The 25,179-nt window shown below is 35.8% G+C and overlaps 3 protein-coding genes across 5 annotated transcripts in view; 1 reads left to right on the top strand and 2 right to left on the bottom strand.

Annotated features, from left to right (window-relative positions):
• Window positions 1–9,417: 9,417 nt before the first annotated feature.
• LOC140442179 (uncharacterized) lies at window positions 9,418–13,088 on the bottom strand. Its single transcript, XM_072533257.1, has 2 exons — window positions 11,870–13,088; window positions 9,418–11,777 (listed from the first exon to the last, which is right to left on the bottom strand). The coding sequence occupies exons 1-2, from the start codon at window positions 13,086–13,088 to the stop codon at window positions 9,418–9,420; spliced, it is 3,579 nt and encodes a 1,192-aa protein (XP_072389358.1).
• Window positions 13,089–16,100: 3,012 nt separating this feature from the next.
• LOC140442178 (uncharacterized) lies at window positions 16,101–19,769 on the top strand. Its single transcript, XM_072533255.1, has one exon. It carries the CDS (start codon window positions 16,101–16,103, stop codon window positions 19,767–19,769), a length of 3,669 nt encoding a protein of 1,222 aa, XP_072389356.1.
• Window positions 19,770–24,261: 4,492 nt separating this feature from the next.
• Window positions 24,262–25,179, bottom strand: part of LOC140441299 (anillin-like) — a 43,462-nt gene continuing 42,544 nt past the window's right edge. For all 3 annotated transcript variants that reach the window (XM_072531927.1, XM_072531928.1, XM_072531929.1), the window contains exon 5: window positions 24,262–25,068. In XM_072531927.1, coding sequence (XP_072388028.1) covers window positions 24,475–25,068 — 594 coding nt within the window. In that variant the 3' untranslated portion in view covers window positions 24,262–24,474. The remainder of the gene's footprint in view (window positions 25,069–25,179) is intronic.

Genomic DNA, 25,179 nt, shown 5'->3' with positions numbered 1-25,179 from the left:
AAATTTTTATCATGTTTTTCTAAAGGACAAGGCAACAATTGCGAATCCGTTACATGCTCTGCTCCGAAAGGATGTTTCCTGGCAGTGGCGTTTCATAGAACAAAAAGCTTTCGATTTATTAAAAGAAAATTTAGCGAAAGGACCTGTGTTAGGACATTACAGTGAACAAAGAGATTTATTTTTGACGTGTGATGCCAGCCCTTACGGGGTAGGTTGTGTGCTTAGTCAGCATGATGATGAGGGACGTGAATATCCAGTGGCGTACCATAGCCGTACTCTATCATCTACTGAACGAAATTTCTCCCAAATCGACAAAGAAGCACTGTAAGTATTGACACTGATAAGTCTGATATTGTAAATTATATTTTGCATAATGGGTTTTCATCTATTCCATACGAAGAACAAATTGTTATTAAAAATAAGGGGCGTCCTTTGCCTAAAATGTCCCGGCTTATAAATATTAGTGCGGGTAAGGGAAGCAATAGATCATTTTCAGATAATTGGTACAGCAAGTACTCATGGCTTACCGGGAGTGAAATAAAAAACAAACTTTTCTGTTGGCCTTGCATTTTATTTTCGACAAATAGGGGCAAACATCAAAATCTGTGGTGTGAATCTGGTTACGATAATTTAAAGGAATTATTTAGGGCTTTACATAAACATGATATTTCGAAAGATCATACTTACAGCCAGATTAAATTAGATTTATTTGGAAAACAAAATATCTATGTTTCCTTAGATAATGCCCAACGTGAAAATGCTATTAAACATAACGAAATTGTAAAAAATAATCACGCAGTTTTACGTCGTTTAATTGATTTTGTAATTTTGTTAAGTTGTCAAGAATTATCTTTTAGGGGATACGATGAATCGGAGCATTCGTTAAATCAAGGTAATTATAGAGAACTAATAAAAATGTTTAAGAAATACGATTTGGAATTTTCTAATTTACTTTCTGATTCGAAGACATTTAGAGGTGTATCTAAAACAATCCAGAATGAATTAATAGAATCAATTAGTTACATTTTGAGTAACGTTATTGAATCTGAGATTCAGGAAACCATTTGCTTTTCGCTAGAAGTAGATGAAACTACCGACATATCATGTCATTCACAATTATCAATTGTTGTTCGATACGCGTTACGTGGTAATATCTATGAGAGGTTTTTAGGTTTTACAGACGTGAGTAAAAGTCATAAGGCAGAATATATTTTTGGTGTTTTAAAGGACAGATTAAAATTTTTTGATATCAAAAATAAATTGGTAGGGCAAACTTATGACGGCGCTGCCGTGATGTATGGTGAATTAAATGGTCTCCAGGCAAAAGTTAAAACTATTGCACCGCAAGCTTTATTTACTCACTGTCATGCACATAGAATGAATTTAGTTTTGCAGGATACATGTAAAAAATTAAAGAATGTCGTCTTTTTTGCCAGTTTAAGCGGATTTGCTTCATTTTTCTCAAGCTTGCCTAAACGGACTAATGTTTTAGAACGGTTTGTTTCGAAAAAAATGCCAACAGTTTGTCAGACCCGATGGAATTTTAAATCTCGGTTAGTTTTCACTGTAGCAGATTTTCGTGAACAGCTTTTGAAAATTTTTGATTTTATTATTGAATGCGACGATTTTGAAAGTGATGATATCTCGATCCGTGAAGCAATCGGTTTGAAAACTTTATTAAATGATTACTCTTTTAACATACTTTTAAATATTTTTAAGAAAGTGTTTACTCAAACTGATTTCCAGTATATACGCAGTGACGGTTTGGACTCGCTTGATATTTCCGAACCCCCCAAAAAAAGACAAAGGCATGACACAGAAACAGACCTCGAAAAACGAGTATATTTTGAAATTTTGGATACTATTATCATGCAAATAGATACTCGTTTTTCGAAACGAGTATTCATTCTTTAATAAAATAAAATTAGAAAATGAATTAAAAGTTTTATATGCTGATCCAAATATTTTCGGAAGATGGGATAAGTTACAAGATATGTATAATTTATATACTGCAATTCATTACAACAAACTGTTACCGAAATTATTAAATTATTGTCATTAATTCTCTCATTACCACCAACGTCTGCCTGAAATGAACGAGATTTCTCTTGGCTCAAAAGAATCAAAACGTATTGTCGAAATACCATGAAACAAGAGAGAATGTCAAGCTTGTCTCAAATGTCAATAGAAAAAAAGCTTTTAGAATCTCTCCAAAACTCTAATAAATTTTACGATGACGTTATAACCCATTTTGCTACTTCCAAACAACGTAGACTAGAGTTAATTTATAAACATGTTTAGGTTCTAAATTTATAGAAAAAAACAAAAAAAAAAAAAACAAAAAACAAAAAGACAAAAAATCTCCTATGCTGATTAAAGTCTTTATTAGACGGTATACATATCTGAGGAGACAAAAAATACCTTGCCGACCTTGTCTCTCAAGCCACGAGCCGCCACTGATGGGCAAGCGGAACGCATGGTACAAAATGTAAAAAATACACTAAAAAAATGACAGATAGTAATATAGAAACTAACATACAGTGAGCATTACACAGATATCTCCTTACTCAGCACATTACACCCCATTTTACAACAGGGAGATGCCCATCAGAAATATTAATGGGGCGAAAATTGGGTTCAATATTTGATCGTTTACAGACTTTAGAAAAGAGATGTTATCTAAGCAAAAGATGAAATATTCTTACAAAACAGTACCCAGATGTTTTCAAGAAAACGAGACTGTATTTGCAAGGTCATTTGCTCCAGGTGGTTAAAAGAGGCTTCCTTCCAAAATAATTGAAACCACTGGACCGTTAAGCTACAAAGTTCAAACTCCTGATGGTAAAATTTTACGTCGTCATTCTGACCAAATCACAACCCGTGTGTGTCACCAATAAACAACAGACGAAGTGACATTTTCAACCTCGATGAAAACAAAATTAATCGTAACTCCGAAACCCCTGTTTCTGCATCCAAATGAATTTGTAAACCCAGAACCAGAAATTGTAGAGCAGGCCGCTGAAGTTAAAAAGCCACCTGCTCGAATAAGAAAACCTCCAAGGTATTTGGAGGACTATGATGAGTAGATTTATCCAGGAGGGAGGAGTGTGATGTATTGGTAACTATGCAGGGCGCTTACGTCACAATCAGCTGGGGAGAAACACGGGACGAGACAGACGGGAGGATCGTTTAATTAATGTATATTTATTGGAATTACGTTTTGGAGTGATAATTAAAGTCGGTAGTATTTCCTATTTCCTAAATACTTGACAGAAGAGCACACAAAAGTACATTTTGCTCTATTTACGCACAATACTTGTAACCTTTAAAACGCATTAGCTAGATCTTTGATATTATTTTCAGACGAACTAGATAGAATAGTATCATCTAAATATTCCAAAATAGCAATACTTGGTAATCCGCTACTAAGCGGGCGCATTTCAGAGATCAAAAGTCATACGATTAAATCTAAACATACCAAAAGGAGTTATCTCGATCTAATGGACGAACACTTATTTGATGATAACCACTTTTCAAATCTAGTGTTGTCTTAAATAGTGTCCGTGTGGTCGTATGCAATATATCATCTAGATCATCCATCCTCTGTAGAGGATACCTATCTGGTACAATTATTTCGTTAAGGCGCCTGTAATCAACGCATATGCGAAAAGCACCGTCTTTTTCTGGAACTAGTGTAGTTGCTGTACTGCTGGTAGGTGCAGCATAAGCTGAGTCGCATTCATCGATGATTTTCATTTCCTATAAATAATGGATTTTATTTTTCAGTATTTCTGCTTTCTGAGGAGTTGTTCTGTAAGGAGCCACAGCGATTGAAATATCACTGATTAAATTAATACAATGCTCAGCAAATGGTGTAGGTTCATTATGTTCTATAAAAATTCCACTGTACTGATTTATCAAACATTGTAAAATGCTACGCTCAGAAGTATTTAAGTGTGAAGTTTCATTCTGTCGTAAAGTAAGTTCCAGAAGATTCATTAAAGCATTGCTAAATTTAGGTTCCCGTAATAATTTATGTTGAATATCAGGAGAATCAACAAATGAAATTTTCATTTAAAGGATATTAACAATAACGCCAGAATTTTTTAAGATGTCTATGTCAAGAAGTTTTGTAGCCGATGTATGCTTCAGGAAATGCAACAAAAGTTGTAGGTATGGATCTATCTAATATGAGAACCGAACACTCAAAAATACGATCTGTTATCGTGCGGCTTACACGGTCAGCAAGCACTAAACTCGTTTCCTTGGTAACAGTGTAGACTTTTGATTATAAAATGATTTTAAGTTTAATTCCAGCTATAGCACATTTAGCTCCAGTATCAATATATGCGCAACCACTCGAACCTAAGACACTTATTGGTAAGAGGGGAAGATTATTCAATTTGTTAGTTTCTGCTAAAAGAAGCTCTACAAAATATGATGCTTCTGTGGTAATAGGATTAACAGAAATTTTACAGCTAGGACAATTTGTGAGAATATAACCGGAGTATTGCAACCATAACAAACTTAAACTATACTGGAAGAACGTTGAGAAGGTAAATTTGAAGTGCTAGGATTCGTATTTAAACGACTAGAAGGTAGATACGTGCTAACTGAATCATTAGAATTAGAAGTTATCGAGTGCTTAGTCTTCTGACTAATGTCAAATTTTCTACATTCTGACTGAATATGGCCAATATGTTTACAAAATGTACACTTTGATCTGAATTTTATTTTGCAAGAGTTCTTTTCTTGATATGATTGAGGTTTTTGTCGACGACCAGAGTCGGTAGCAACTAAACCTTCCTTTAAGGATGCTTAAATTTCTAGAGATTCCACTAAAAGTTCCTTAAAATTTTAAAATTTATTTCTTTGTAACCTTTTTTTAATGTACGTACAATTAAGCCATAAACTATATCCAACTGAACCTCTTCAATTAGGGCATAAGGTAATTGTGCAAATAAAGCTCGAATATGAGAAACAAATAATTAAGTGGGTTCACAACCATGTGAGAATTGTATTTTTAATACCTTGCCACCATGTATCAGAAAAACCATTGATCAGCATGGATAAACCACGAAGAGCATTCTCATTATTTATTTGGGAACAGTCCTTAAAAGTGATTACATGGTCGAGAAAAGCTTCAACATCAGAGTTAACAATATCATCAAAGCGAGCAGTACATTTAACGAAATTTCCTCCTGACATAGATGTAGGAAGTCTACTAAAGATCTCTGATTTGTACCAAGAGATTTTCAGATACTTGTTTATTAGAATTAGTAGGTATCGAAAGTAAAGAGTCAAACTGATTTTGGGACATTGTTATCATAGAGGGAGCAGAACATGGTCTTGTTACAGGATTTCCTGAATTCTTCTTCTTCTTCCTTTGCCCTATCCGTTTCGGACGTTGGCTATTAACAAGGCTATTTTGACTTTGTTTACGGCACCTCTGAACAGTTCGGTCGATGTTAGTCCGAACCATTGTCGCAGGTTATGCATCCATCAGTGTCGTCTTCTTCCCGGTCCCCTCCTACTGTCGATTCTTCCTTGGACCATTAACTGTAGCAGTTGGTACTTAGTATGCCTCATGACATGTCCGAAGTACTCAAGCTTCCGTTTCTTTACGGTGAAGATTATTTCTTTGCTTTTGCCTATTCTCTGCATTACTTCCACGTTAGTGATGTGGTCTGTCCAGGATATCCGAAGAATACGGCGATATATCCACAGCTCAAAGGATTCTAGTTTCTTCAGGGTGGCTTCCGTTGTGGTCCATGCCTCTGCTCCATAGAACAAGACCGGGAAGACATAACACTTGACCAGTCTTAATTTTAGTTCCATTGAAATTTTGCTTGTGAACCACTTTTTCATATTGTTGAACGCGTTTCTCGCTTTTTCAATTCGTGATCTTATTTCTGTTGACTGGTCCCATTTTGTGTTGACTGTGGTTCCAAGGTATGTGTATGTCTCCACTTGTTCTATTTTTCGGTTGTTTAATGTCAATTGAATCGGAGGTTGTTGTGTTCTGCTGATGAGCATGCATTTAGTTTTGGTTGTATTGAGTTCTAAACCATATTCTTGACTTGCTGTGTGTATGCTTTGCATGAGTCTTTGAAGCTCGTTGCAGTCATTTGCGATAATAACTGTGTCGTCAGCATATCTAATATTATTGATTACCTCTCCGTTTACTTTGATACCCTCCGAAACTTCTCCCAGTGCTTCTCTGAAGATTTGTTCAGAGTATATATTGAACAGGAGCGGCGAGAGGACGCATTCCTGTCGTACACCCTTTTTAATATCTATCTTCCCACTGTGTAAGTTGCCAGTAGAAAGGGTGCCACTATACCCCACTTTGACCTTTGACCCCTGACGTCACAAGCACCGTCCGCGCACTGATCACGTCCCGCGATGACGTCACCGACAAGTCCTAACTTGTTTTTCACGCTAGACAACCTTTTTTAAGTTTGGTAATTAGCCATTTTTAATATGAATTAATTTACATATTTTTGTATTTTAAATATTATCCACTATCTATAAGACGATTTTAATCCAAATTATTAAATATTATTATTAAAAAAAAAATTTTACCATGTGTAGGAATCGAACTCGGGACTAGCACCACCGAAGCTAAGCATGCACGTCGCTAATCCACATAGACGTTTAAAATCGACTAACAACAATCTGTATAAAAAAAAACAAATACGGCATAGGTATCAAAATCTGCGTGTGTAATTTATCATCAGCAGGTAATGTACGCAAAAAATTCCGAGATACTTTATATATTATTGTTCTACAATAAATGTCACGGTAGTCGATATGGATATTTCAAATATATTTTTAACTTTAAATGTGTTGGTGAAAATACCATTTCAATGCTTGCAACGTCCAAACGGCTCAACGTATAACAATGTGTAAGCTATCGATGAAAAGGGGAGGGGGTAATGAATACTTTAACACAAAAAACAAACGCAAAAAGACAATGCCATAAGGACACTAAGCTTGCAACGTCCAAACGGCTCAACGTATAACAACGTGTGAGGTATCGATGAAAAGGGGAGTGGATAACGAATACGTTAACATAAAAACAAACGCACGAGACAATGCCAAAAGGACACTAAGCTTGCAACGTCCAAACGGCTCAACGTATAACAATGTGTAAGATATCGATGAAAAGGGGAGGGGGTAATGAATACGTTAACACAAAAAACAAACGCAAAAAGACAATGCCATAAGGACACTAAGCTTGCAACGTCCAAACGGCTTAACGTATAACAACGTGTGAGGTATCGATGAAAAGGGGAGTGGATAACGAATACGTTAACATAAAAACAAACGCACAGACAATACCAAAAGGACACTAAGCTTGTAACGTCTAAACGGCTCAACGTATAACAATGTGTAAGGTATATGCGCAACAAAGTCACGTTATTTGCTTAATAAAAAAAAACGTTTTTAAATGTAAAAGAAAGAATACATGAGTACCTAGAAAAAATATTACACAGTACAAGCATTGTACAAATTATGTAAACTTATAATTTTAGATGAGAAGCCGAACATGAAGCATCAGTGCCCTCTGTAATTAATATTTGGAAATCAACAACAACAATTGACAACGTTAGACGCTGAATAACTAAGGGTAAGCAAATGTTGGTAAATTTTCTGTTTTAAAGAAAAGAATATAAAAAATGTGTAAAATTTTATTGTTTTTATTTATAAGCAATTCCGGTTTAAGTATCAGAAGTCATAAGTTTGGACAATATGCGGACAAAATAATAAATTTATCGTTTTCACCGGTTAGATAATTTCCTGTTGTTTGTTTGAGAATTGTCGATCTTCTAATAGTATCAATTTATTTTACATAATAATTAAAAGAAATACCAAATGTTTAGTAATTGTTTTTACATTAAGAATAAAGAGATTATAAATAATAGATAAATAACAAAAATTATTATACAGGGTGGATAAAATGAAGATTTTACATATAGGTTTAACCAAAATGTTCTTGTACAGGGTGTTTATAAAACTTAAGTAAATATAATAGCCCTAAGTAATGTTACATCTCTTTCCAAGGCCTACCCAGGAGGCAATACGTCAACATTATATGACATATTCGTGGATATATCAAAGAATATTGAAGTATTGGAGATGCTTACGGCCTCGTTAAGATTCCCCGCCATATGTCTCAATATACAGAGCATAGAAAGACATAAGACAGGCCTACGGTATTTGGGCCCATCCATGCTTTGCTTATGTAGAAATCACATATAAGTAGTGTAAGGCCCAGTAAATATCTTTTAGTGATCTGTGCAGAGTATCTTTTGGGTATCAGGCCGCTAACGAACACATAGCTCCGGAGTTAACCAGACCGGTTCATTAAGTAGCCAGTGACTCATAACAGATATCTTTTGGTGATTTATCTGAGCATCTTTTAAGATTTTTTATTATATATATATATAGAGGTGTGGTCAGGGCTTAGTTCAAGGTAAGGCTCAGTAAATATCTTTTAGTGATCTGTGCAGAGTATCTTTTGGGTATCAGGCAGCTAACAAACACATAGCTCCGGAGTTAACCAGACCGGTTCATTAAGTAGCCAGTGACTCATAGCAGATATCTTTTGGTGATTTATCTGAGCATCTTTTAAGATTTTTATTATACAGAGGTTTGGTCAGACTTAGTTCAACGGGTACTACTTTGGGGTAGTCTACCGCTGACTAAATAGTACTGACTCTTGGGAAGGTTATCAGGGATTAAAGCTAAAAGGTTTTTACACTTAAATATGTAGATATTCTTCGTAAACAAAGCATGGATGTTGTCAAAATATAACCTATGCAAAAAAGTACAGTAGCTCTGAAATATTTTTTAAAAAACGGAAGATAGCATTTTTTAACATTGAAAATAAGATAACATTCTGAAATTTTGAATATTGTTTATGTTTTTTAAATTGAATGATAATTTTCAAAACAAATCATTTTACATAAAAAAGTAATTGGCGAGGCATTTTTAAGATTTGAATGTCGAATTTCGTATCTTTAAGCTGTATGTAAGCATTGGAACTGGTTACATTTTCAATTTGTTCTAACATTTTTGCCATATTGACATCTGCACTAGTGGCTGTCGAAATAGGATGATTGAAATTGTCATTTAACGCCACAATACGGATTCTGTCACCCTTTTTGTAGCCAATTTGCTTTTTTATATCGTTAAGAGCAGAGTCTAATTTCTTTTTCAAAGAGTCTTGATTAAGACCACCACCTACATAGTTTTCACAGCATAGTTGAAAAGTGCACTGATGAGCATTAAATTTTTTAATTTCTCGTTGATTTATAATATTTACAGACCACATTTTGATACGTGTGTACTCTACGAGTGTTCAACTGTGAATGAAGAGATTTTGACATGTGACACACTATTAACATCAATCTAAGAGGCCTTGTAGCCTAGAGGCAATGTATCCATACACTCATCATTATGTACAATTTTTCGTTTTTTGTAGTCCATCTTGAATGTCTTCGATACCCTTTTTTTCGTCACTATGTCTTTAGTGTGGACATCGCGGCATATTTGGTCATATGTGAGCTTGATTTGTTTGGTGGGATCGTGTATGATATCATTCATCGCTGAGGTATTGAGTACTAGGCTGTTCTCGTAGTTTAAAGTAAAGCCTTTGATTTTAGTCACCTCTTTGCCCTCGACTGTTTTGTAGTAATAACTTTTTGGTCCAGTAGCCTGCCATTCTACAATATAATCATCTGACCCAAGCTCATCGCTCCAATCGCCCAACATTTCACCTGTTTCGACAGTGTTTAGGCCATCATCAATATAAACAACGGAGTCTGTGTCGAAATAAGCTACAGCCTCTCCTAACCTATCAATCATATCGTACAGTCTCAGACGAGCGTTACTTGTCGTAAATAAAGCCACAAAAATATTTGTAGATGTGGGGTCTTCTACAAATACGTCCTTGTAATCATATGAGACTTGGGCTATGTGATCGTTAACAAATATCACATTAGTTATGTTAATCTTATCATCCATCAAGAGCTCATACCATCTTTTGAGGTCCACAACATACTCTGTCTGTTTCATATTCATTCTTTGCCCAAACTTGCCCCATAGACTATTCAAGCATAGTTTAGCGACTGCTCGTTTACCAAGATTTGGAGATATCTTCTCCAAGTCTAAGTCTATGCCCATTTGTTCTTTTACAACCCGAGCGTATTCTTCGTTTGAGGCATATGTATGTGGACTAGTTTCTAATTTTATTTTCATAAAATCTTTGACATAGCCCTTAAATAAATCCGTCGAAGTTTGTTCAAAATTCCACACCTCGTACACTTTCAACATTTTATACCCCTTTTCTAGGGCTTTATTGATCTCTAGAGTCGTCCACGTACCTTTTAATGCGCGTTCTGAGTCATCATGATCACAATTTTCGCAATCTTCCAAGGCGCATTGATTACACAACGGAAACATTAATTTGTCAGTTTTGACAGGTAGGACTGGGTGATATAAGTTGGTAGGTGGTAGTATTTGACAATGTACTAGGCCAAACCACGAGGGGTTGTATGATTCAGGTGCATGTATTTTAACAGGGTGGCCAATGGGGTAGCGGTCATAATACTGTACAGTAGGGTAAAGCGATACAATATCTATATATCTAAGCTTTTTACCAGTCACATTTAGTTTTATGGCGTTTGTTCGTCCTCCAAAGAATGCTTCACGAGGCTTTAAGGGTTCAACAATTTGAGGGCTCGGTGCATTTTTACATTCTTTTGATTTTAACCATTCACATTCCCACATTTCTACTAGTTTGTAACCAGCTTCTTTTATTTGTGCGGCTCTCCTCAGTGTTCGTTCGTACAAGTCGCTCATTGCCTCATTGTTGACATGATTAATAGTGTTGGGTGCAAAACACTCGGGGTGGCCATGCCAAAAACAACCGTGGTACTGGTACACAGTATTTGTACAGGCATCATAGCCATCCACTTTTGCACCACAGATCGTAATTTCGCCTCCATTAAGAGCATGTTGTACGTCTGGAAACTGACTGAGCCACTTTATGGATGCTTCACTGTACGTATCCTTAAGATCCTGTTTTACAACCCCAATAGTATTTGGTTGCAGATATTTGGCCCTATATATAGCCATACAAACACTAGCAATGGTCAGATATTGAAACGGGTCTATGTTAGCGATCCCCAAAAATTCTTTACGAAATTCCAAACAACCTCTTCGTAGAATATCTACATCTGAATCGCAGTAGGTATGTAGCTCCCTCTGAAAATCAAACTCATCGTTTTTATGGTCCTCATACCATTCGAGGAAAGCTGTACGTTGCTTCTCTTTCATGGTATTGGGACCATAATATTTAGGGCTTGGTAAAGCCCCAACATATTGCTGGTTCTCAGGCACATTAAAAAAGTGAGGAAAATACCCCTTCTTCAACTCTGCCAATCCAAACGTTTTGGGGAATTCTGCCAGAGGACCGCTCACGAAATTCGAACTATCAATTATTTTTAATTTAATAGCAGGTACTTCTAGCAGCATCAGTTTTGACCCGTTGTAGATGGTGTACGGTTTTATCGTGTTTTCTACACAGTATTTCAAAATAAAATACGAGTCGTAACTTTTCCCGTTGTGAGCTACTGCTGTATAACCCCTGTGTTTCTCAGAAATTAACCATTTACAAAATTCTTCATTGTCTTTGAAAACAAATTTATTACCATTAAAATCGTGGGCTATCACCAAGTTCGGTATGTGTATACCTGTGTCTTGCATTGCTTCATAATCGAAAAATAAATATTTTTCTGTATATATGTGCAACGATTTATGGGTGTGTTAGAGAGGCCATTGCATTGACATGGATATTTACATGTAACAGTTGTTTTATAATGCTTCCGACAACCCATATTTTCTTCATTACTACGATTATTACATACACACGGTACTTCGCAAATTCCTCCTTTGGCGGGTTTTTTCATCATATAGCAATGATGCGTAGCTATCTCTACGAATGTGTTACAATTCCTGCACATCGAGTAGCCACACACATGCTCATTGGCTCTTTTACATACTTTATTGCACTTTTCACATTTAAATACTTCTTTGCACATTGCTTCGTGATTATGCAGGCATTCAATATTAAAGCAGAAGCGGTTACATAATTCGCAAAGGATCTTTGTGTGCGTCGACAAGTCGTGTTCTGGCTGCTTGCAGATTGTACACAGAGGTGCTTTCTTGCACTTGTGCTTGCTTTGATAAGGTGTATCGCACTTTGTACAGTAAAAATGTGTGCCATACAACCCTTTTAACCTGTTGATTACGTCGAAGTGATTCCCATTTTTGTATAGATAAATTTTGTTTGTTTTTTCGGGACCCTCGTATATGATTGTGTTGAAATTTTCAGCGCAGATGATCTTAATTTGCACATTCAACAGTTCTTCGGCCTTCTTAAAATCATCCAAAGTAAAGCCGTCGACATAGCAACCACCCAATAGACCACAAAGTTTTTCCGCCAAAACAGTCTGTAATGTTCGGCCATCACGTATGCTCTGAGTATCCCTTTTGATCAGTTTGTGACCCAAAATCTCTTTTGTGATGTATGTAAGAGCCGTTACGATTGCTCTAGCCCCACAAAGATTATCAGTATTAACAATCCGTGTAATGCTCTTTTTGGTTCGACGATCCTCTGACAAATTTATCATTCTACGACGACCGCTACCCCTAGGCATCTTGAAAATTTGAATATCGAATTTCGTGTCACCCAAAAGAACAGTATCGTTAGATGTTAATATGTTTTCAACTTGTTGTAATAAATTATCCATATTGTCTTCTGTGGTCACTTTTGTCGATATAGGGTGATTGAACTTGTCATTGTGGGCAATTATTCGGATTTTATCCCCTTTTTTGTAGCCACCCTGTTTCTTTGCATCATTCAGCGCATCCTCCAACAGAGCTTTCAAGTTCTCTTCGCCGCGGCTAGGAGAACCCCCTGTATGCTGCTCGCAAGAGAGCTGAAAACTATGTAGGTACGCACAAAATGTAGTTATGAATCTACGCGCTAAAACCTTCAATGACCAATTTTGAACCATTTCGAAAATTATCAAAATTAGAAATTTCAAAATCAAAAAAACTTTACAATTTTTCAAAAAAACTAAAAATTCAAAATGTAATATCTATTTTTCAAAAAAAATGCACACTTACTGTAAAGGCTGATAAGAGCAAGAGCTGATAAGAGAGAGAGCACGTCTTAACGCCAGGGCTGACTGATAAGAAATGAGAGTAAATCATCTTTTGCGGGCCTTTTATACGTTTTCACCCTAGGTCACGTGACACTCTATGATAAGGAAAAGGGTAATACTGTTTGAGAAAAACAGGGGTGTTTATTTTCAATTTTACATAAAAACAGCTGTATAAAGTATTTAAAACATATCAGTTAGTCTTTTTACGAAATCCCGGTTGTAAATTATCTATATTTTCGAGTTGCGGCTAGCTATTATCATATTGTGATAAAGCAATTAAAACCGAGTTTATTCAAAATAATAAAAGTATGTACATTTATAATTAATTATTAGAACAAAACAAAATCTATTTTGCCAAAAACGACGATCATTTTTTTTCAGAAAATGATATTAAAATTTAGGGCGTTGTCCCGCTTCGGGAGAACTCGTAGCACTTCGGCTAGAAAATCTTTGCAAAATTAACAAGATCTTACCTGTCGACGAGAATTACGTCATCGCTACTTTTAGGCAAAGATAGTGCCGTGTGCAAAACATACTTGTTGTGTTTTATCAAGGTATTATGTCAAACGGTTAAGATAGGTGATGTCATTGATATTTTTAGGTAATGACGCGGGCGCGGCGTTTTGGTTATGTAGAAAATAAAAAGGCATGCTAAATTCCATATTATTTTATTTGTTAAATTAATACATATTACATGATATTCTTGAAGGAAGGCATCGGTTAGTGGGATGATGACTTCTGAAGTATTCCGTTTTCTTAGTAGCCGCTAGATGGAGACAATTAATGAATATACTATCCTCTGGTACCCTCTGCTACCCTCTGTTACGCTCTGTTACAGAGGGTAGCAGAGGGTAGCAGAGGGTATAAATACAGGAGATGAAAGCTATGACATCATTTGTTAAGATGTCGCCAAACAGAGCAGTTCAAGTAAAAAGACTCGCCGCAATTGTGAGGGCAAAGTATAATGATCTCAAAAGGATGCAAATTGATCAAAAAGAGCTACTAGAATCGACGTTAAAACCAGTAACTACACCTCTTAATGAAATACTCAACTACACAAATGAAACCAACACTAATAAAACACCAGATCTCGAAGAAGACGAAGCACAAAATATTCAAACAAAACACCTCACTTCCGAGGAAGTTCGACGTACTCAAGCCGTGAAGGGTAATGATGCCTACCCTTATCTTAAAAAATATATCCAAGATGTGGGGAACATCGACAAAGTATACGGTCCGAGATTTAATTGGTCTACCGGTGACTGGAAGTTTGGAACTCACCCCATTGATTTTGATAAAGATAACATTCAAATGGATTCACACATTTTTAAAGCTACACCTGGTTTATACGAATTGCTTTTTTCCAAAAACCCTCTACAATACACACTAGCCGATCAAAAAATCTACAAATCTCTGCTAGATATATCAGGTGCCCACAAGGACGGACGAGGCAGGCTACGTCACCAATCTCACACCGTTAAATACGAAAAAATTATTAAGCCCATGTATCCAGCTAAAAGAAAAAAACCACAGACTTTACATTCTAACGTAAGAAATGACGAATCACGTGACCACGCTGCATCGGAACACCTGTGTAAAAGAAGACCACAGACCGTAAATGATATTACAAGAAAGGTCGAAATACATGACCACGATGCGTCAATGTCAGTACATCAAAAGTCTAAAAGACACAACAATGTTCAAGATACACCAGACATACAGCAGGAAAATAAAATTCGTATTGAGGATCTGAGTGCTGTCGACAAACAGTTACTTGACGAAGTGGAAAAAATATGGACCCTCTATAACGAAAATAACGATCCAAATATACTTGTAGAAGGCCTCAAAATTCTTTCGAAAAGCGATGCTCTAAATGGAAAAGAAGCAGAAGAAATAATAAGTGAATTGCGTTATCTAGAGCTTATTCATTAATTGTCTCCATCTAGCGGCTACTAAGAAAACGGAATACTTCAGAAGTCATCATCCCACTAACCGATGCCTTCCTTCAAGAATATCATGTAATATGTATTAATTTAACAAATAAAATAATATGGAATTTAGCATGCCTTTTTATTTTCTACATAACCAAAACGCCGCGCCCGCGTCATTACCTAAAAATATCAATGACATCACCTATCTTAACCGTTTGACATAATACCTTGATAAAACACAACAAGTATGTTTTGCACACGGCACTATCTTTGCCTAAAAGTAGCGATGACGTAATTCTCGTCGACAGGTAAGATCTTGTTAATTTTGCAAAGATTTTCTAGCCGAAGTGCTACGAGTTCTCCCGAAGCGGGACAACGCCCTAAATTTTAATATCATTTTCTGAAAAAAAATGATCGTCGTTTTTGGCAAAATAGATTTTGTTTTGTTCTAATAATTAATTATAAATGTACATACTTTTATTATTTTGAATAAACTCGGTTTTAATTGCTTTATCACAATATGATAATAGCTAGCCGCAACTCGAAAATATAGATAATTTACAACCGGGATTTCGTAAAAAGACTAACTGATATGTTTTAAATACTTTATACAGCTGTTTTTATGTAAAATTGAAAATAAACACCCCTGTTTTTCTCAAACAGTATTACCCTTTTCCTTATCATAGAGTGTCACGTGACCTAGGGTGAAAACGTATAAAAGGCCCGCAAAAGATGATTTACTCTCATTTCTTATCAGTCAGCCCTGGCGTTAAGACGTGCTCTCTCTCTTATCAGCTCTTGCTCTTATCAGCCTTTACAGTAAGTGTGCATTTTTTTTGAAAAATAGATATTACATTTTGAATTTTTAGTTTTTTTGAAAAATTGTAAAGTTTTTTTGATTTTGAAATTTCTAATTTTGATAATTTTCGAAATGGTTCAAAATTGGTCATTGAAGGTTTTAGCGCGTAGATTCATAACTACATTTTGTGCGTACCTACATAGTTTTCAGCTCTCTTGCGAGCAGCATACAGGGGGTTCTCCTAGCCGCGGCGAAGAGAACTTGAAAGCTCTGTTGGAGGATGCGCTGAATGATGCAAAGAAACAGGGTGGCTACAAAAAAGGGGATAAAATCCGAATAATTGCCCACAATGACAAGTTCAATCACCCTATATCGACAAAAGTGACCACAGAAGACAATATGGATAATTTATTACAACAAGTTGAAAACATATTAACATCTAACGATACTGTTCTTTTGGGTGACACGAAATTCGATATTCAAATTTTCAAGATGCCTAGGGGTAGCGGTCGTCGTAGAATGATAAATTTGTCAGAGGATCGTCGAACCAAAAAGAGCATTACACGGATTGTTAATACTGATAATCTTTGTGGGGCTAGAGCAATCGTAACGGCTCTTACATACATCACAAAAGAGATTTTGGGTCACAAACTGATCAAAAGGGATACTCAGAGCATACGTGATGGCCGAACATTACAGACTGTTTTGGCGGAAAAACTTTGTGGTCTATTGGGTGGTTGCTATGTCGACGGCTTTACTTTGGATGATTTTAAGAAGGCCGAAGAACTGTTGAATGTGCAAATTAAGATCATCTGCGCTGAAAATTTCAACACAATCATATACGAGGGTCCCGAAAAAACAAACAAAATTTATCTATACAAAAATGGGAATCACTTCGACGTAATCAACAGGTTAAAAGGGTTGTATGGCACACATTTTTACTGTACAAAGTGCGATACACCTTATCAAAGCAAGCACAAGTGCAAGAAAGCACCTCTGTGTACAATCTGCAAGCAGCCAGAACACGACTTGTCGACGCACACAAAGATCCTTTGCGAATTATGTAACCGCTTCTGCTTTAATATTGAATGCCTGCATAATCACGAAGCAATGTGCAAAGAAGTATTTAAATGTGAAAAGTGCAATAAAGTATGTAAAAGAGCCAATGAGCATGTGTGTGGCTACTCGATGTGCAGGAATTGTAACACATTCGTAGAGATAGCTACGCATCATTGCTATATGATGAAAAAACCCGCCAAAGGAGGAATTTGCGAAGTACCGTGTGTATGTAATAATCGTAGTAATGAAGAAAATATGGGTTGTCGGAAGCATTATAAAACAACTGTTACATGTAAATATCCATGTCAATGCAATGGCCTCTCTAACACACCCATAAATCGTTGCACATATACAGAAAAATATTTATTTTTCGATTATGAAGCAATGCAAGACACAGGTATACACATACCGAACTTGGTGATAGCCCACGATTTTAATGGTAATAAATTTGTTTTCAAAGACAATGAAGAATTTTGTAAATGGTTAATTTCTGAGAAACACAGGGGTTATACAGCAGTAGCTCACAACGGGAAAAGTTACGACTCGTATTCTATTTTGAAATACTGTGTAGAAAACACGATAAAACCGTACACCATCTACAACGGGTCAAAACTGATGCTGCTAGAAGTACCTGCTATTAAATTAAAAATAATTGATAGTTCGAATTTCGTGAGCGGTCCTCTGGCAGAATTCCCCAAAACGTTTGGATTGGCAGAGTTGAAGAAGGGGTATTTTCCTCACTTTTTTAATGTGCCTGAGAACCAGCAATATGTTGGGGCTTTACCAAGCCCTAAATATTATGGTCCCAATACCATGAAAGAGAAGCAACGTACAGCTTTCCTCGAATGGTATGAGGACCATAAAAACGATGAGTTTGATTTTCAGAGGGAGCTACATACCTACTGCGATTCAGATGTAGATATTCTACGAAGAGGTTGTTTGGAATTTCGTAAAGAATTTTTGGGGATCGCTAACATAGACCCGTTTCAATATCTGACCATTGCTAGTGTTTGTATGGCTATATATAGGGCCAAATATCTGCAACCAAATACTATTGGGGTTGTAAAACAGGATCTTAAGGATACGTACAGTGAAGCATCCATAAAGTGGCTCAGTCAGTTTCCAGACGTACAACATGCTCTTAATGGAGGCGAAATTACGATCTGTGGTGCAAAAGTGGATGGCTATGATGCCTGTACAAATACTGTGTACCAGTACCACGGTTGTTTTTGGCATGGCCACCCCGAGTGTTTTGCACCCAACACTATTAATCATGTCAACAATGAGGCAATGAGCGACTTGTACGAACGAACACTGAGGAGAGCCGCACAAATAAAAGAAGCTGGTTACAAACTAGTAGAAATGTGGGAATGTGAATGGTTAAAATCAAAAGAATGTAAAAATGCACCGAGCCCTCAAATTGTTGAACCCTTAAAGCCTCGTGAAGCATTCTTTGGAGGACGAACAAACGCCATAAAACTAAATGTGACTGGTAAAAAGCTTAGATATATAGATATTGTATCGCTTTACCCTACTGTACAGTATTATGACCGCTACCCCATTGGCCACCCTGTTAAAATACATGCACCTGAATCATACAACCCCTCGTGGTTTGGCCTAGTACATTGTCAAATACTACCACCTACCAACTTATATCACCCAGTCCTACCTGTCAAAACTGACAAATTAATGTTTCCGTTGTGTAATCAATGCGCCTTGGAAGATTGCGAAAATTGTGATCATGATGACTCAGAACGCGCATTAAAAGGTACGTGGACGACTCTAGAGATCAATAAAGCCCTAGAAAAGGGGTATAAAATGTTGAAAGTGTACGAGGTGTGGAATTTTGAACAAACTTCGACGGATTTATTTAAGGGCTATGTCAAAGATTTTATGAAAATAAAATTAGAAACTAGTCCACATACATATGCCTCAAACGAAGAATACGCTCGGGTTGTAAAAGAACAAATGGGCATAGACTTAGACTTGGAGAAGATATCTCCAAATCTTGGTAAACGAGCAGTCGCTAAACTATGCTTGAATAGTCTATGGGGCAAGTTTGGGCAAAGAATGAATATGAAACAGACAGAGTATGTTGTGGACCTCAAAAGATGGTATGAGCTCTTGATGGATGATAAGATTAACATAACTAATGTGATATTTGTTAACGATCACATAGCCCAAGTCTCATATGATTACAAGGACGTATTTGTAGAAGACCCCACATCTACAAATATTTTTGTGGCTTTATTTACGACAAGTAACGCTCGTCTGAGACTGTACGATATGATTGATAGGTTAGGAGAGGCTGTAGCTTATTTCGACACAGACTCCGTTGTTTATATTGATGATGGCCTAAACACTGTCGAAACAGGTGAAATGTTGGGCGATTGGAGCGATGAGCTTGGGTCAGATGATTATATTGTAGAATGGCAGGCTACTGGACCAAAAAGTTATTACTACAAAACAGTCGAGGGCAAAGAGGTGACTAAAATCAAAGGCTTTACTTTAAACTACGAGAACAGCCTAGTACTCAATACCTCAGCGATGAATGATATCATACACGATCCCACCAAACAAATCAAGCTCACATATGACCAAATATGCCGCGATGTCCACACTAAAGACATAGTGACGAAAAAAAGGGTATCGAAGACATTCAAGATGGACTACAAAAAACGAAAAATTGTACATAATGATGAGTGTATGGATACATTGCCTCTAGGCTACAAGGCCTCTTAGATTGATGTTAATAGTGTGTCACATGTCAAAATCTCTTCATTCACAGTTGAACACTCGTAGAGTACACACGTATCAAAATGTGGTCTGTAAATATTATAAATCAACGAGAAATTAAAAAATTTAATGCTCATCAGTGCACTTTTCAACTATGCTGTGAAAACTATGTAGGTGGTGGTCTTAATCAAGACTCTTTGAAAAAGAAATTAGACTCTGCTCTTAACGATATAAAAAAGCAAATTGGCTACAAAAAGGGTGACAGAATCCGTATTGTGGCGTTAAATGACAATTTCAATCATCCTATTTCGACAGCCACTAGTGCAGATGTCAATATGGCAAAAATGTTAGAACAAATTGAAAATGTAACCAGTTCCAATGCTTACATACAGCTTAAAGATACGAAATTCGACATTCAAATCTTAAAAATGCCTCGCCAATTACTTTTTTATGTAAAATGATTTGTTTTGAAAATTATCATTCAATTTAAAAAACATAAACAATATTCAAAATTTCAGAATGTTATCTTATTTTCAATGTTAAAAAATGCTATCTTCCGTTTTTTAAAAAATATTTCAGAGCTACTGTACTTTTTTGCATAGGTTATATTTTGACAACATCCATGCTTTGTTTACGAAGAATATCTACATATTTAAGTGTAAAAACCTTTTAGCTTTAATCCCTGATAACCTTCCCAAGAGTCAGTACTATTTAGTCAGCGGTAGACTACCCCAAAGTAGTACCCGTTGAACTAAGTCTGACCAAACCTCTGTATAATAAAAATCTTAAAAGATGCTCAGATAAATCACCAAAAGATATCTGCTATGAGTCACTGGCTACTTAATGAACCGGTCTGGTTAACTCCGGAGCTATGTGTTTGTTAGCTGCCTGATACCCAAAAGATACTCTGCACAGATCACTAAAAGATATTTACTGAGCCTTACCTTGAACTAAGCCCTGACCACACCTCTATATATATATATAATAAAAAATCTTAAAAGATGCTCAGATAAATCACCAAAAGATATCTGTTATGAGTCACTGGCTACTTAATGAACCGGTCTGGTTAACTCCGGAGCTATGTGTTCGTTAGCGGCCTGATACCCAAAAGATACTCTGCACAGATCACTAAAAGATATTTACTGGGCCTTACACTACTTATATGTGATTTCTACATAAGCAAAGCATGGATGGGCCCAAATACCGTAGGCCTGTCTTATGTCTTTCTATGCTCTGTATATTGAGACATATGGCGGGGAATCTTAACGAGGCCGTAAGCATCTCCAATACTTCAATATTCTTTGATATATCCACGAATATGTCATATAATGTTGACGTATTGCCTCCTGGGTAGGCCTTGGAAAGAGATGTAACATTACTTAGGGCTATTATATTTACTTAAGTTTTATAAACACCCTGTACAAGAACATTTTGGTTAAACCTATATGTAAAATCTTCATTTTATCCACCCTGTATAATAATTTTTGTTATTTATCTATTATTTATAATCTCTTTATTCTTAATGTAAAAACAATTACTAAACATTTGGTATTTCTTTTAATTATTATGTAAAATAAATTGATACTATTAGAAGATCGACAATTCTCAAACAAACAACAGGAAATTATCTAACCGGTGAAAACGATAAATTTATTATTTTGTCCGCATATTGTCCAAACTTATGACTTCTGATACTTAAACCGGAATTGCTTATAAATAAAAACAATAAAATTTTACACATTTTTTATATTCTTTTCTTTAAAACAGAAAATTTACCAACATTTGCTTACCCTTAGTTATTCAGCGTCTAACGTTGTCAATTGTTGTTGTTGATTTCCAAATATTAATTACAGAGGGCACTGATGCTTCATGTTCGGCTTCTCATCTAAAATTATAAGTTTACATAATTTGTACAATGCTTGTACTGTGTAATATTTTTTCTAGGTACTCATGTATTCTTTCTTTTACATTTAAAAACGTTTTTTTTTATTAAGCAAATAACGTGACTTTGTTGCGCATATACCTTACACATTGTTATACGTTGAGCCGTTTAGACGTTACAAGCTTAGTGTCCTTTTGGTATTGTCTGTGCGTTTGTTTTTATGTTAACGTATTCGTTATCCACTCCCCTTTTCATCGATACCTCACACGTTGTTATACGTTAAGCCGTTTGGACGTTGCAAGCTTAGTGTCCTTATGGCATTGTCTTTTTGCGTTTGTTTTTTGTGTTAACGTATTCATTACCCCCTCCCCTTTTCATCGATATCTTACACATTGTTATACGTTGAGCCGTTTGGACGTTGCAAGCTTAGTGTCCTTTTGGCATTGTCTCGTGCGTTTGTTTTTATGTTAACGTATTCGTTATCCACTCCCCTTTTCATCGATACCTCACACGTTGTTATACGTTGAGCCGTTTGGACGTTGCAAGCTTAGTGTCCTTATGGCATTGTCTTTTTGCGTTTGTTTTTTGTGTTAAAGTATTCATTACCCCCTCCCCTTTTCATCGATAGCTTACACATTGTTATACGTTGAGCCGTTTGGACGTTGCAAGCATTGAAATGGTATTTTCACCAACACATTTAAAGTTAAAAATATATTTGAAATATCCATATCGACTACCGTGACATTTATTGTAGAACAATAATATATAAAGTATCTCGGAATTTTTTGCGTACATTACCTGCTGATGATAAATTACACACGCAGATTTTGATACCTATGCCGTATTTGTTTTTTTTTATACAGATTGTTGTTAGTCGATTTTAAACGTCTATGTGGATTAGCGACGTGCATGCTTAGCTTCGGTGGTGCTAGTCCCGAGTTCGATTCCTACACATGGTAAAATTTTTTGTTTAATAATAATATTTAATAATTTGGATTAAAATCGTCTTATAGATAGTGGATAATATTTAAAATACAAAAATATGTAAATTAATTCATATTAAAAATGGCTAATTACCAAACTTAAAAAAGGTTGTCTAGCGTGAAAAACAAGTTAGGACTTGTCGGTGACGTCATCGCGGGACGTGATCAGTGCGCGGACGGTGCTTGTGACGTCAGGGGTCAAAGGTCAAAGTGGGGTATAGTGGCACCCTTTCTACTACTTTATCTTTCTACTCTTTATCTCAGCACTTTGGTTCCAATAGAGACTGGTTATTATGCGCAGATCCTTGCCATCAATATGCATCTTCCTGAGCATTTCCATGAGTTTATCATGTTTGACCTTGTCAAACGCCTTGAAGAAGTCGATGAAGCACAAGTGGACGTCCTTGTGCATGTCTCTGCATCTTTGAATTAAAACTTGCAGACTGAAGATCGCCTCTCTTGTGCCCAATGCGCTTCGAAATCCGAACTGTGACTCCGATATATTTGCTTCGCATTTGTTATATATTCTATTGTGTATGATTTTGGTGAAAACTTTGGTAATGTGATTTATCAAGCTTATTAAGCGGTGTTGATCACAGTGTTTTGCACTTGGTGTTTTAGGTATGGCTACAAAGGTCGATCGAAGCCATTCCTCCGGAATCTCCCCTTTGTCGTAAAAGGTGTTAAAAAGGCCTGTCAGAAAATCCGTGGAAAAAAGTGGTCATCCGTTTCGCATAGGAGTTTTATGATCTCGCCCTGTATGTTATCGGGACCTGGTGTTTTGTCGTCCTGAATTAGCTTTTGGAATTGTTTAAAATATAACAAATAACCAAATATTACTAAATATATAAGTAACAGCTATATCCAATAAAATTTATTTTATTGAGAAATTAAAATAATTAATATACTTTAATTTAAAATCAGAACCAATTGGATAAAATTTTACATTTGGCAACAAAGTGTTGAAAAGTTTTGAAGAACTACGAAATTATTTTAGACATATGCAACACTGCTTCAAATAACAAGCGAGCAGCTGGTTCGAATAAAAAAGTCTTGTCTCGAATACGAGACGAGATTCTCGAATCTTGACGGCATCTCTATTCACCAGTATGAGCTGGTGCTCATTCTTCTTCCCTTTGGGTAACACCTCTCGGCCAGCTCCTTAATTTTTTCACATCTAGCTTCAAAATTATTTAGGTATTCCCTCATTCTCTGTAATTCTTTTTTTAGTTTTTTTTTATCAATGGATTTAATTCGTTTCCCATGCATTGTTTTTTATATTTTCTTTTATTTTGTCTATATATTTATGATGTGTGAAGATTTCTCCTTCTTCTGCTTTTATTTCTTTTAATCGCAATTGTTTCCATCGTTGCGTCGATATGCGTTTGGCTCTCTCCTTTCAATCCATGTATCCTCCTCTTATGGTTTGCGGGTGCTTCTCAAAGTATTGACTTTGCATTTGGTCTCCTGCTATTACTAACTTCTCTTTTCCGGCTATGTGGTTCGCTATATCATCAACAGTGTTTTATTGTTCCCTCAAGAATGTTTGGAGAAATATACGTCGCCACCAGTACGAAGATTCAAATGAATCTCATTTTCTCTAGATTTTTAGGAATCAATTAAAACCATCTAGTTTTAGTTTTTTTACTTTTTATTTGTTGAATAAACATTGTAATACATGTAAAATACAATTGTCAAACACAACATGTAAGTACGAAAATATACCATATTTGTAGGTAACAAACTTAATCTATTATAGTACACACGAATGATACTCATATGAGAGTCTACGCTAAAAACTTAAAAAAGTATTGGTAACATTAAACAAAGAATCTACATCAGACATTTAAAAAACCTTATTTTTCATAGCTCCCCACAATAGCAATGACCGAACTACAAAATTAATATCATTTTCCCACAATTCTAATTCTGCTTGACTGTCTGCTGACAAGAAGTACATTTTTAATCCATTTGTATATTTTATTGGCAATAAGAGTGTTTTAGATCGTGCACAAGTACTTCTATCTGCTAGTGCGACATGTTCCACTGTACAATATCTAATATCCACAATATCTATAGGCTCAGAGGATTCTTCGGAAGGATAATTCCAATATTTTAAAACAAATCCTTCTAGCACACACCATCTTCTATTCCAATTAATAACTCCCCGATCTATTGCAAGAGTGAGGAAACCGTTTAGTTTATTGAATAACTGGAAATTTGAATCAATTTTTACGTTAAAAGTTTGTTGTAGAGAGGAATTTGATAAAAGTCTCCATTTCATTTGTACTTGTCCATTTTTGAATTTTGGAATGTCTGTGTTTTTTATGCAGCTCTTTCCTAGAGGAGCAAACGCAACGTTTTCTGTAGGAATGAACCTAGTCGGTTTGGGATTTTTATTACATTTTAATATACTTTTAGGTGATGGACAATAAATATCCTAAAACAGAAAGGTCAACAGTTAAATATGCACAATATTTTAACAATTTACTTAATAATAATAATATTATCTTTTATCTCTAATTTATCTCTGTACCCCCGTCTAACAGAA

Source organism: Diabrotica undecimpunctata, chromosome 5, assembly GCF_040954645.1.
Source record: "Diabrotica undecimpunctata isolate CICGRU chromosome 5, icDiaUnde3, whole genome shotgun sequence".
Classification (NCBI taxonomy): Eukaryota; Metazoa; Arthropoda; class Insecta; order Coleoptera; family Chrysomelidae; genus Diabrotica; species Diabrotica undecimpunctata.
This window is presented reverse-complemented; position numbering and strand designations above follow the sequence as displayed.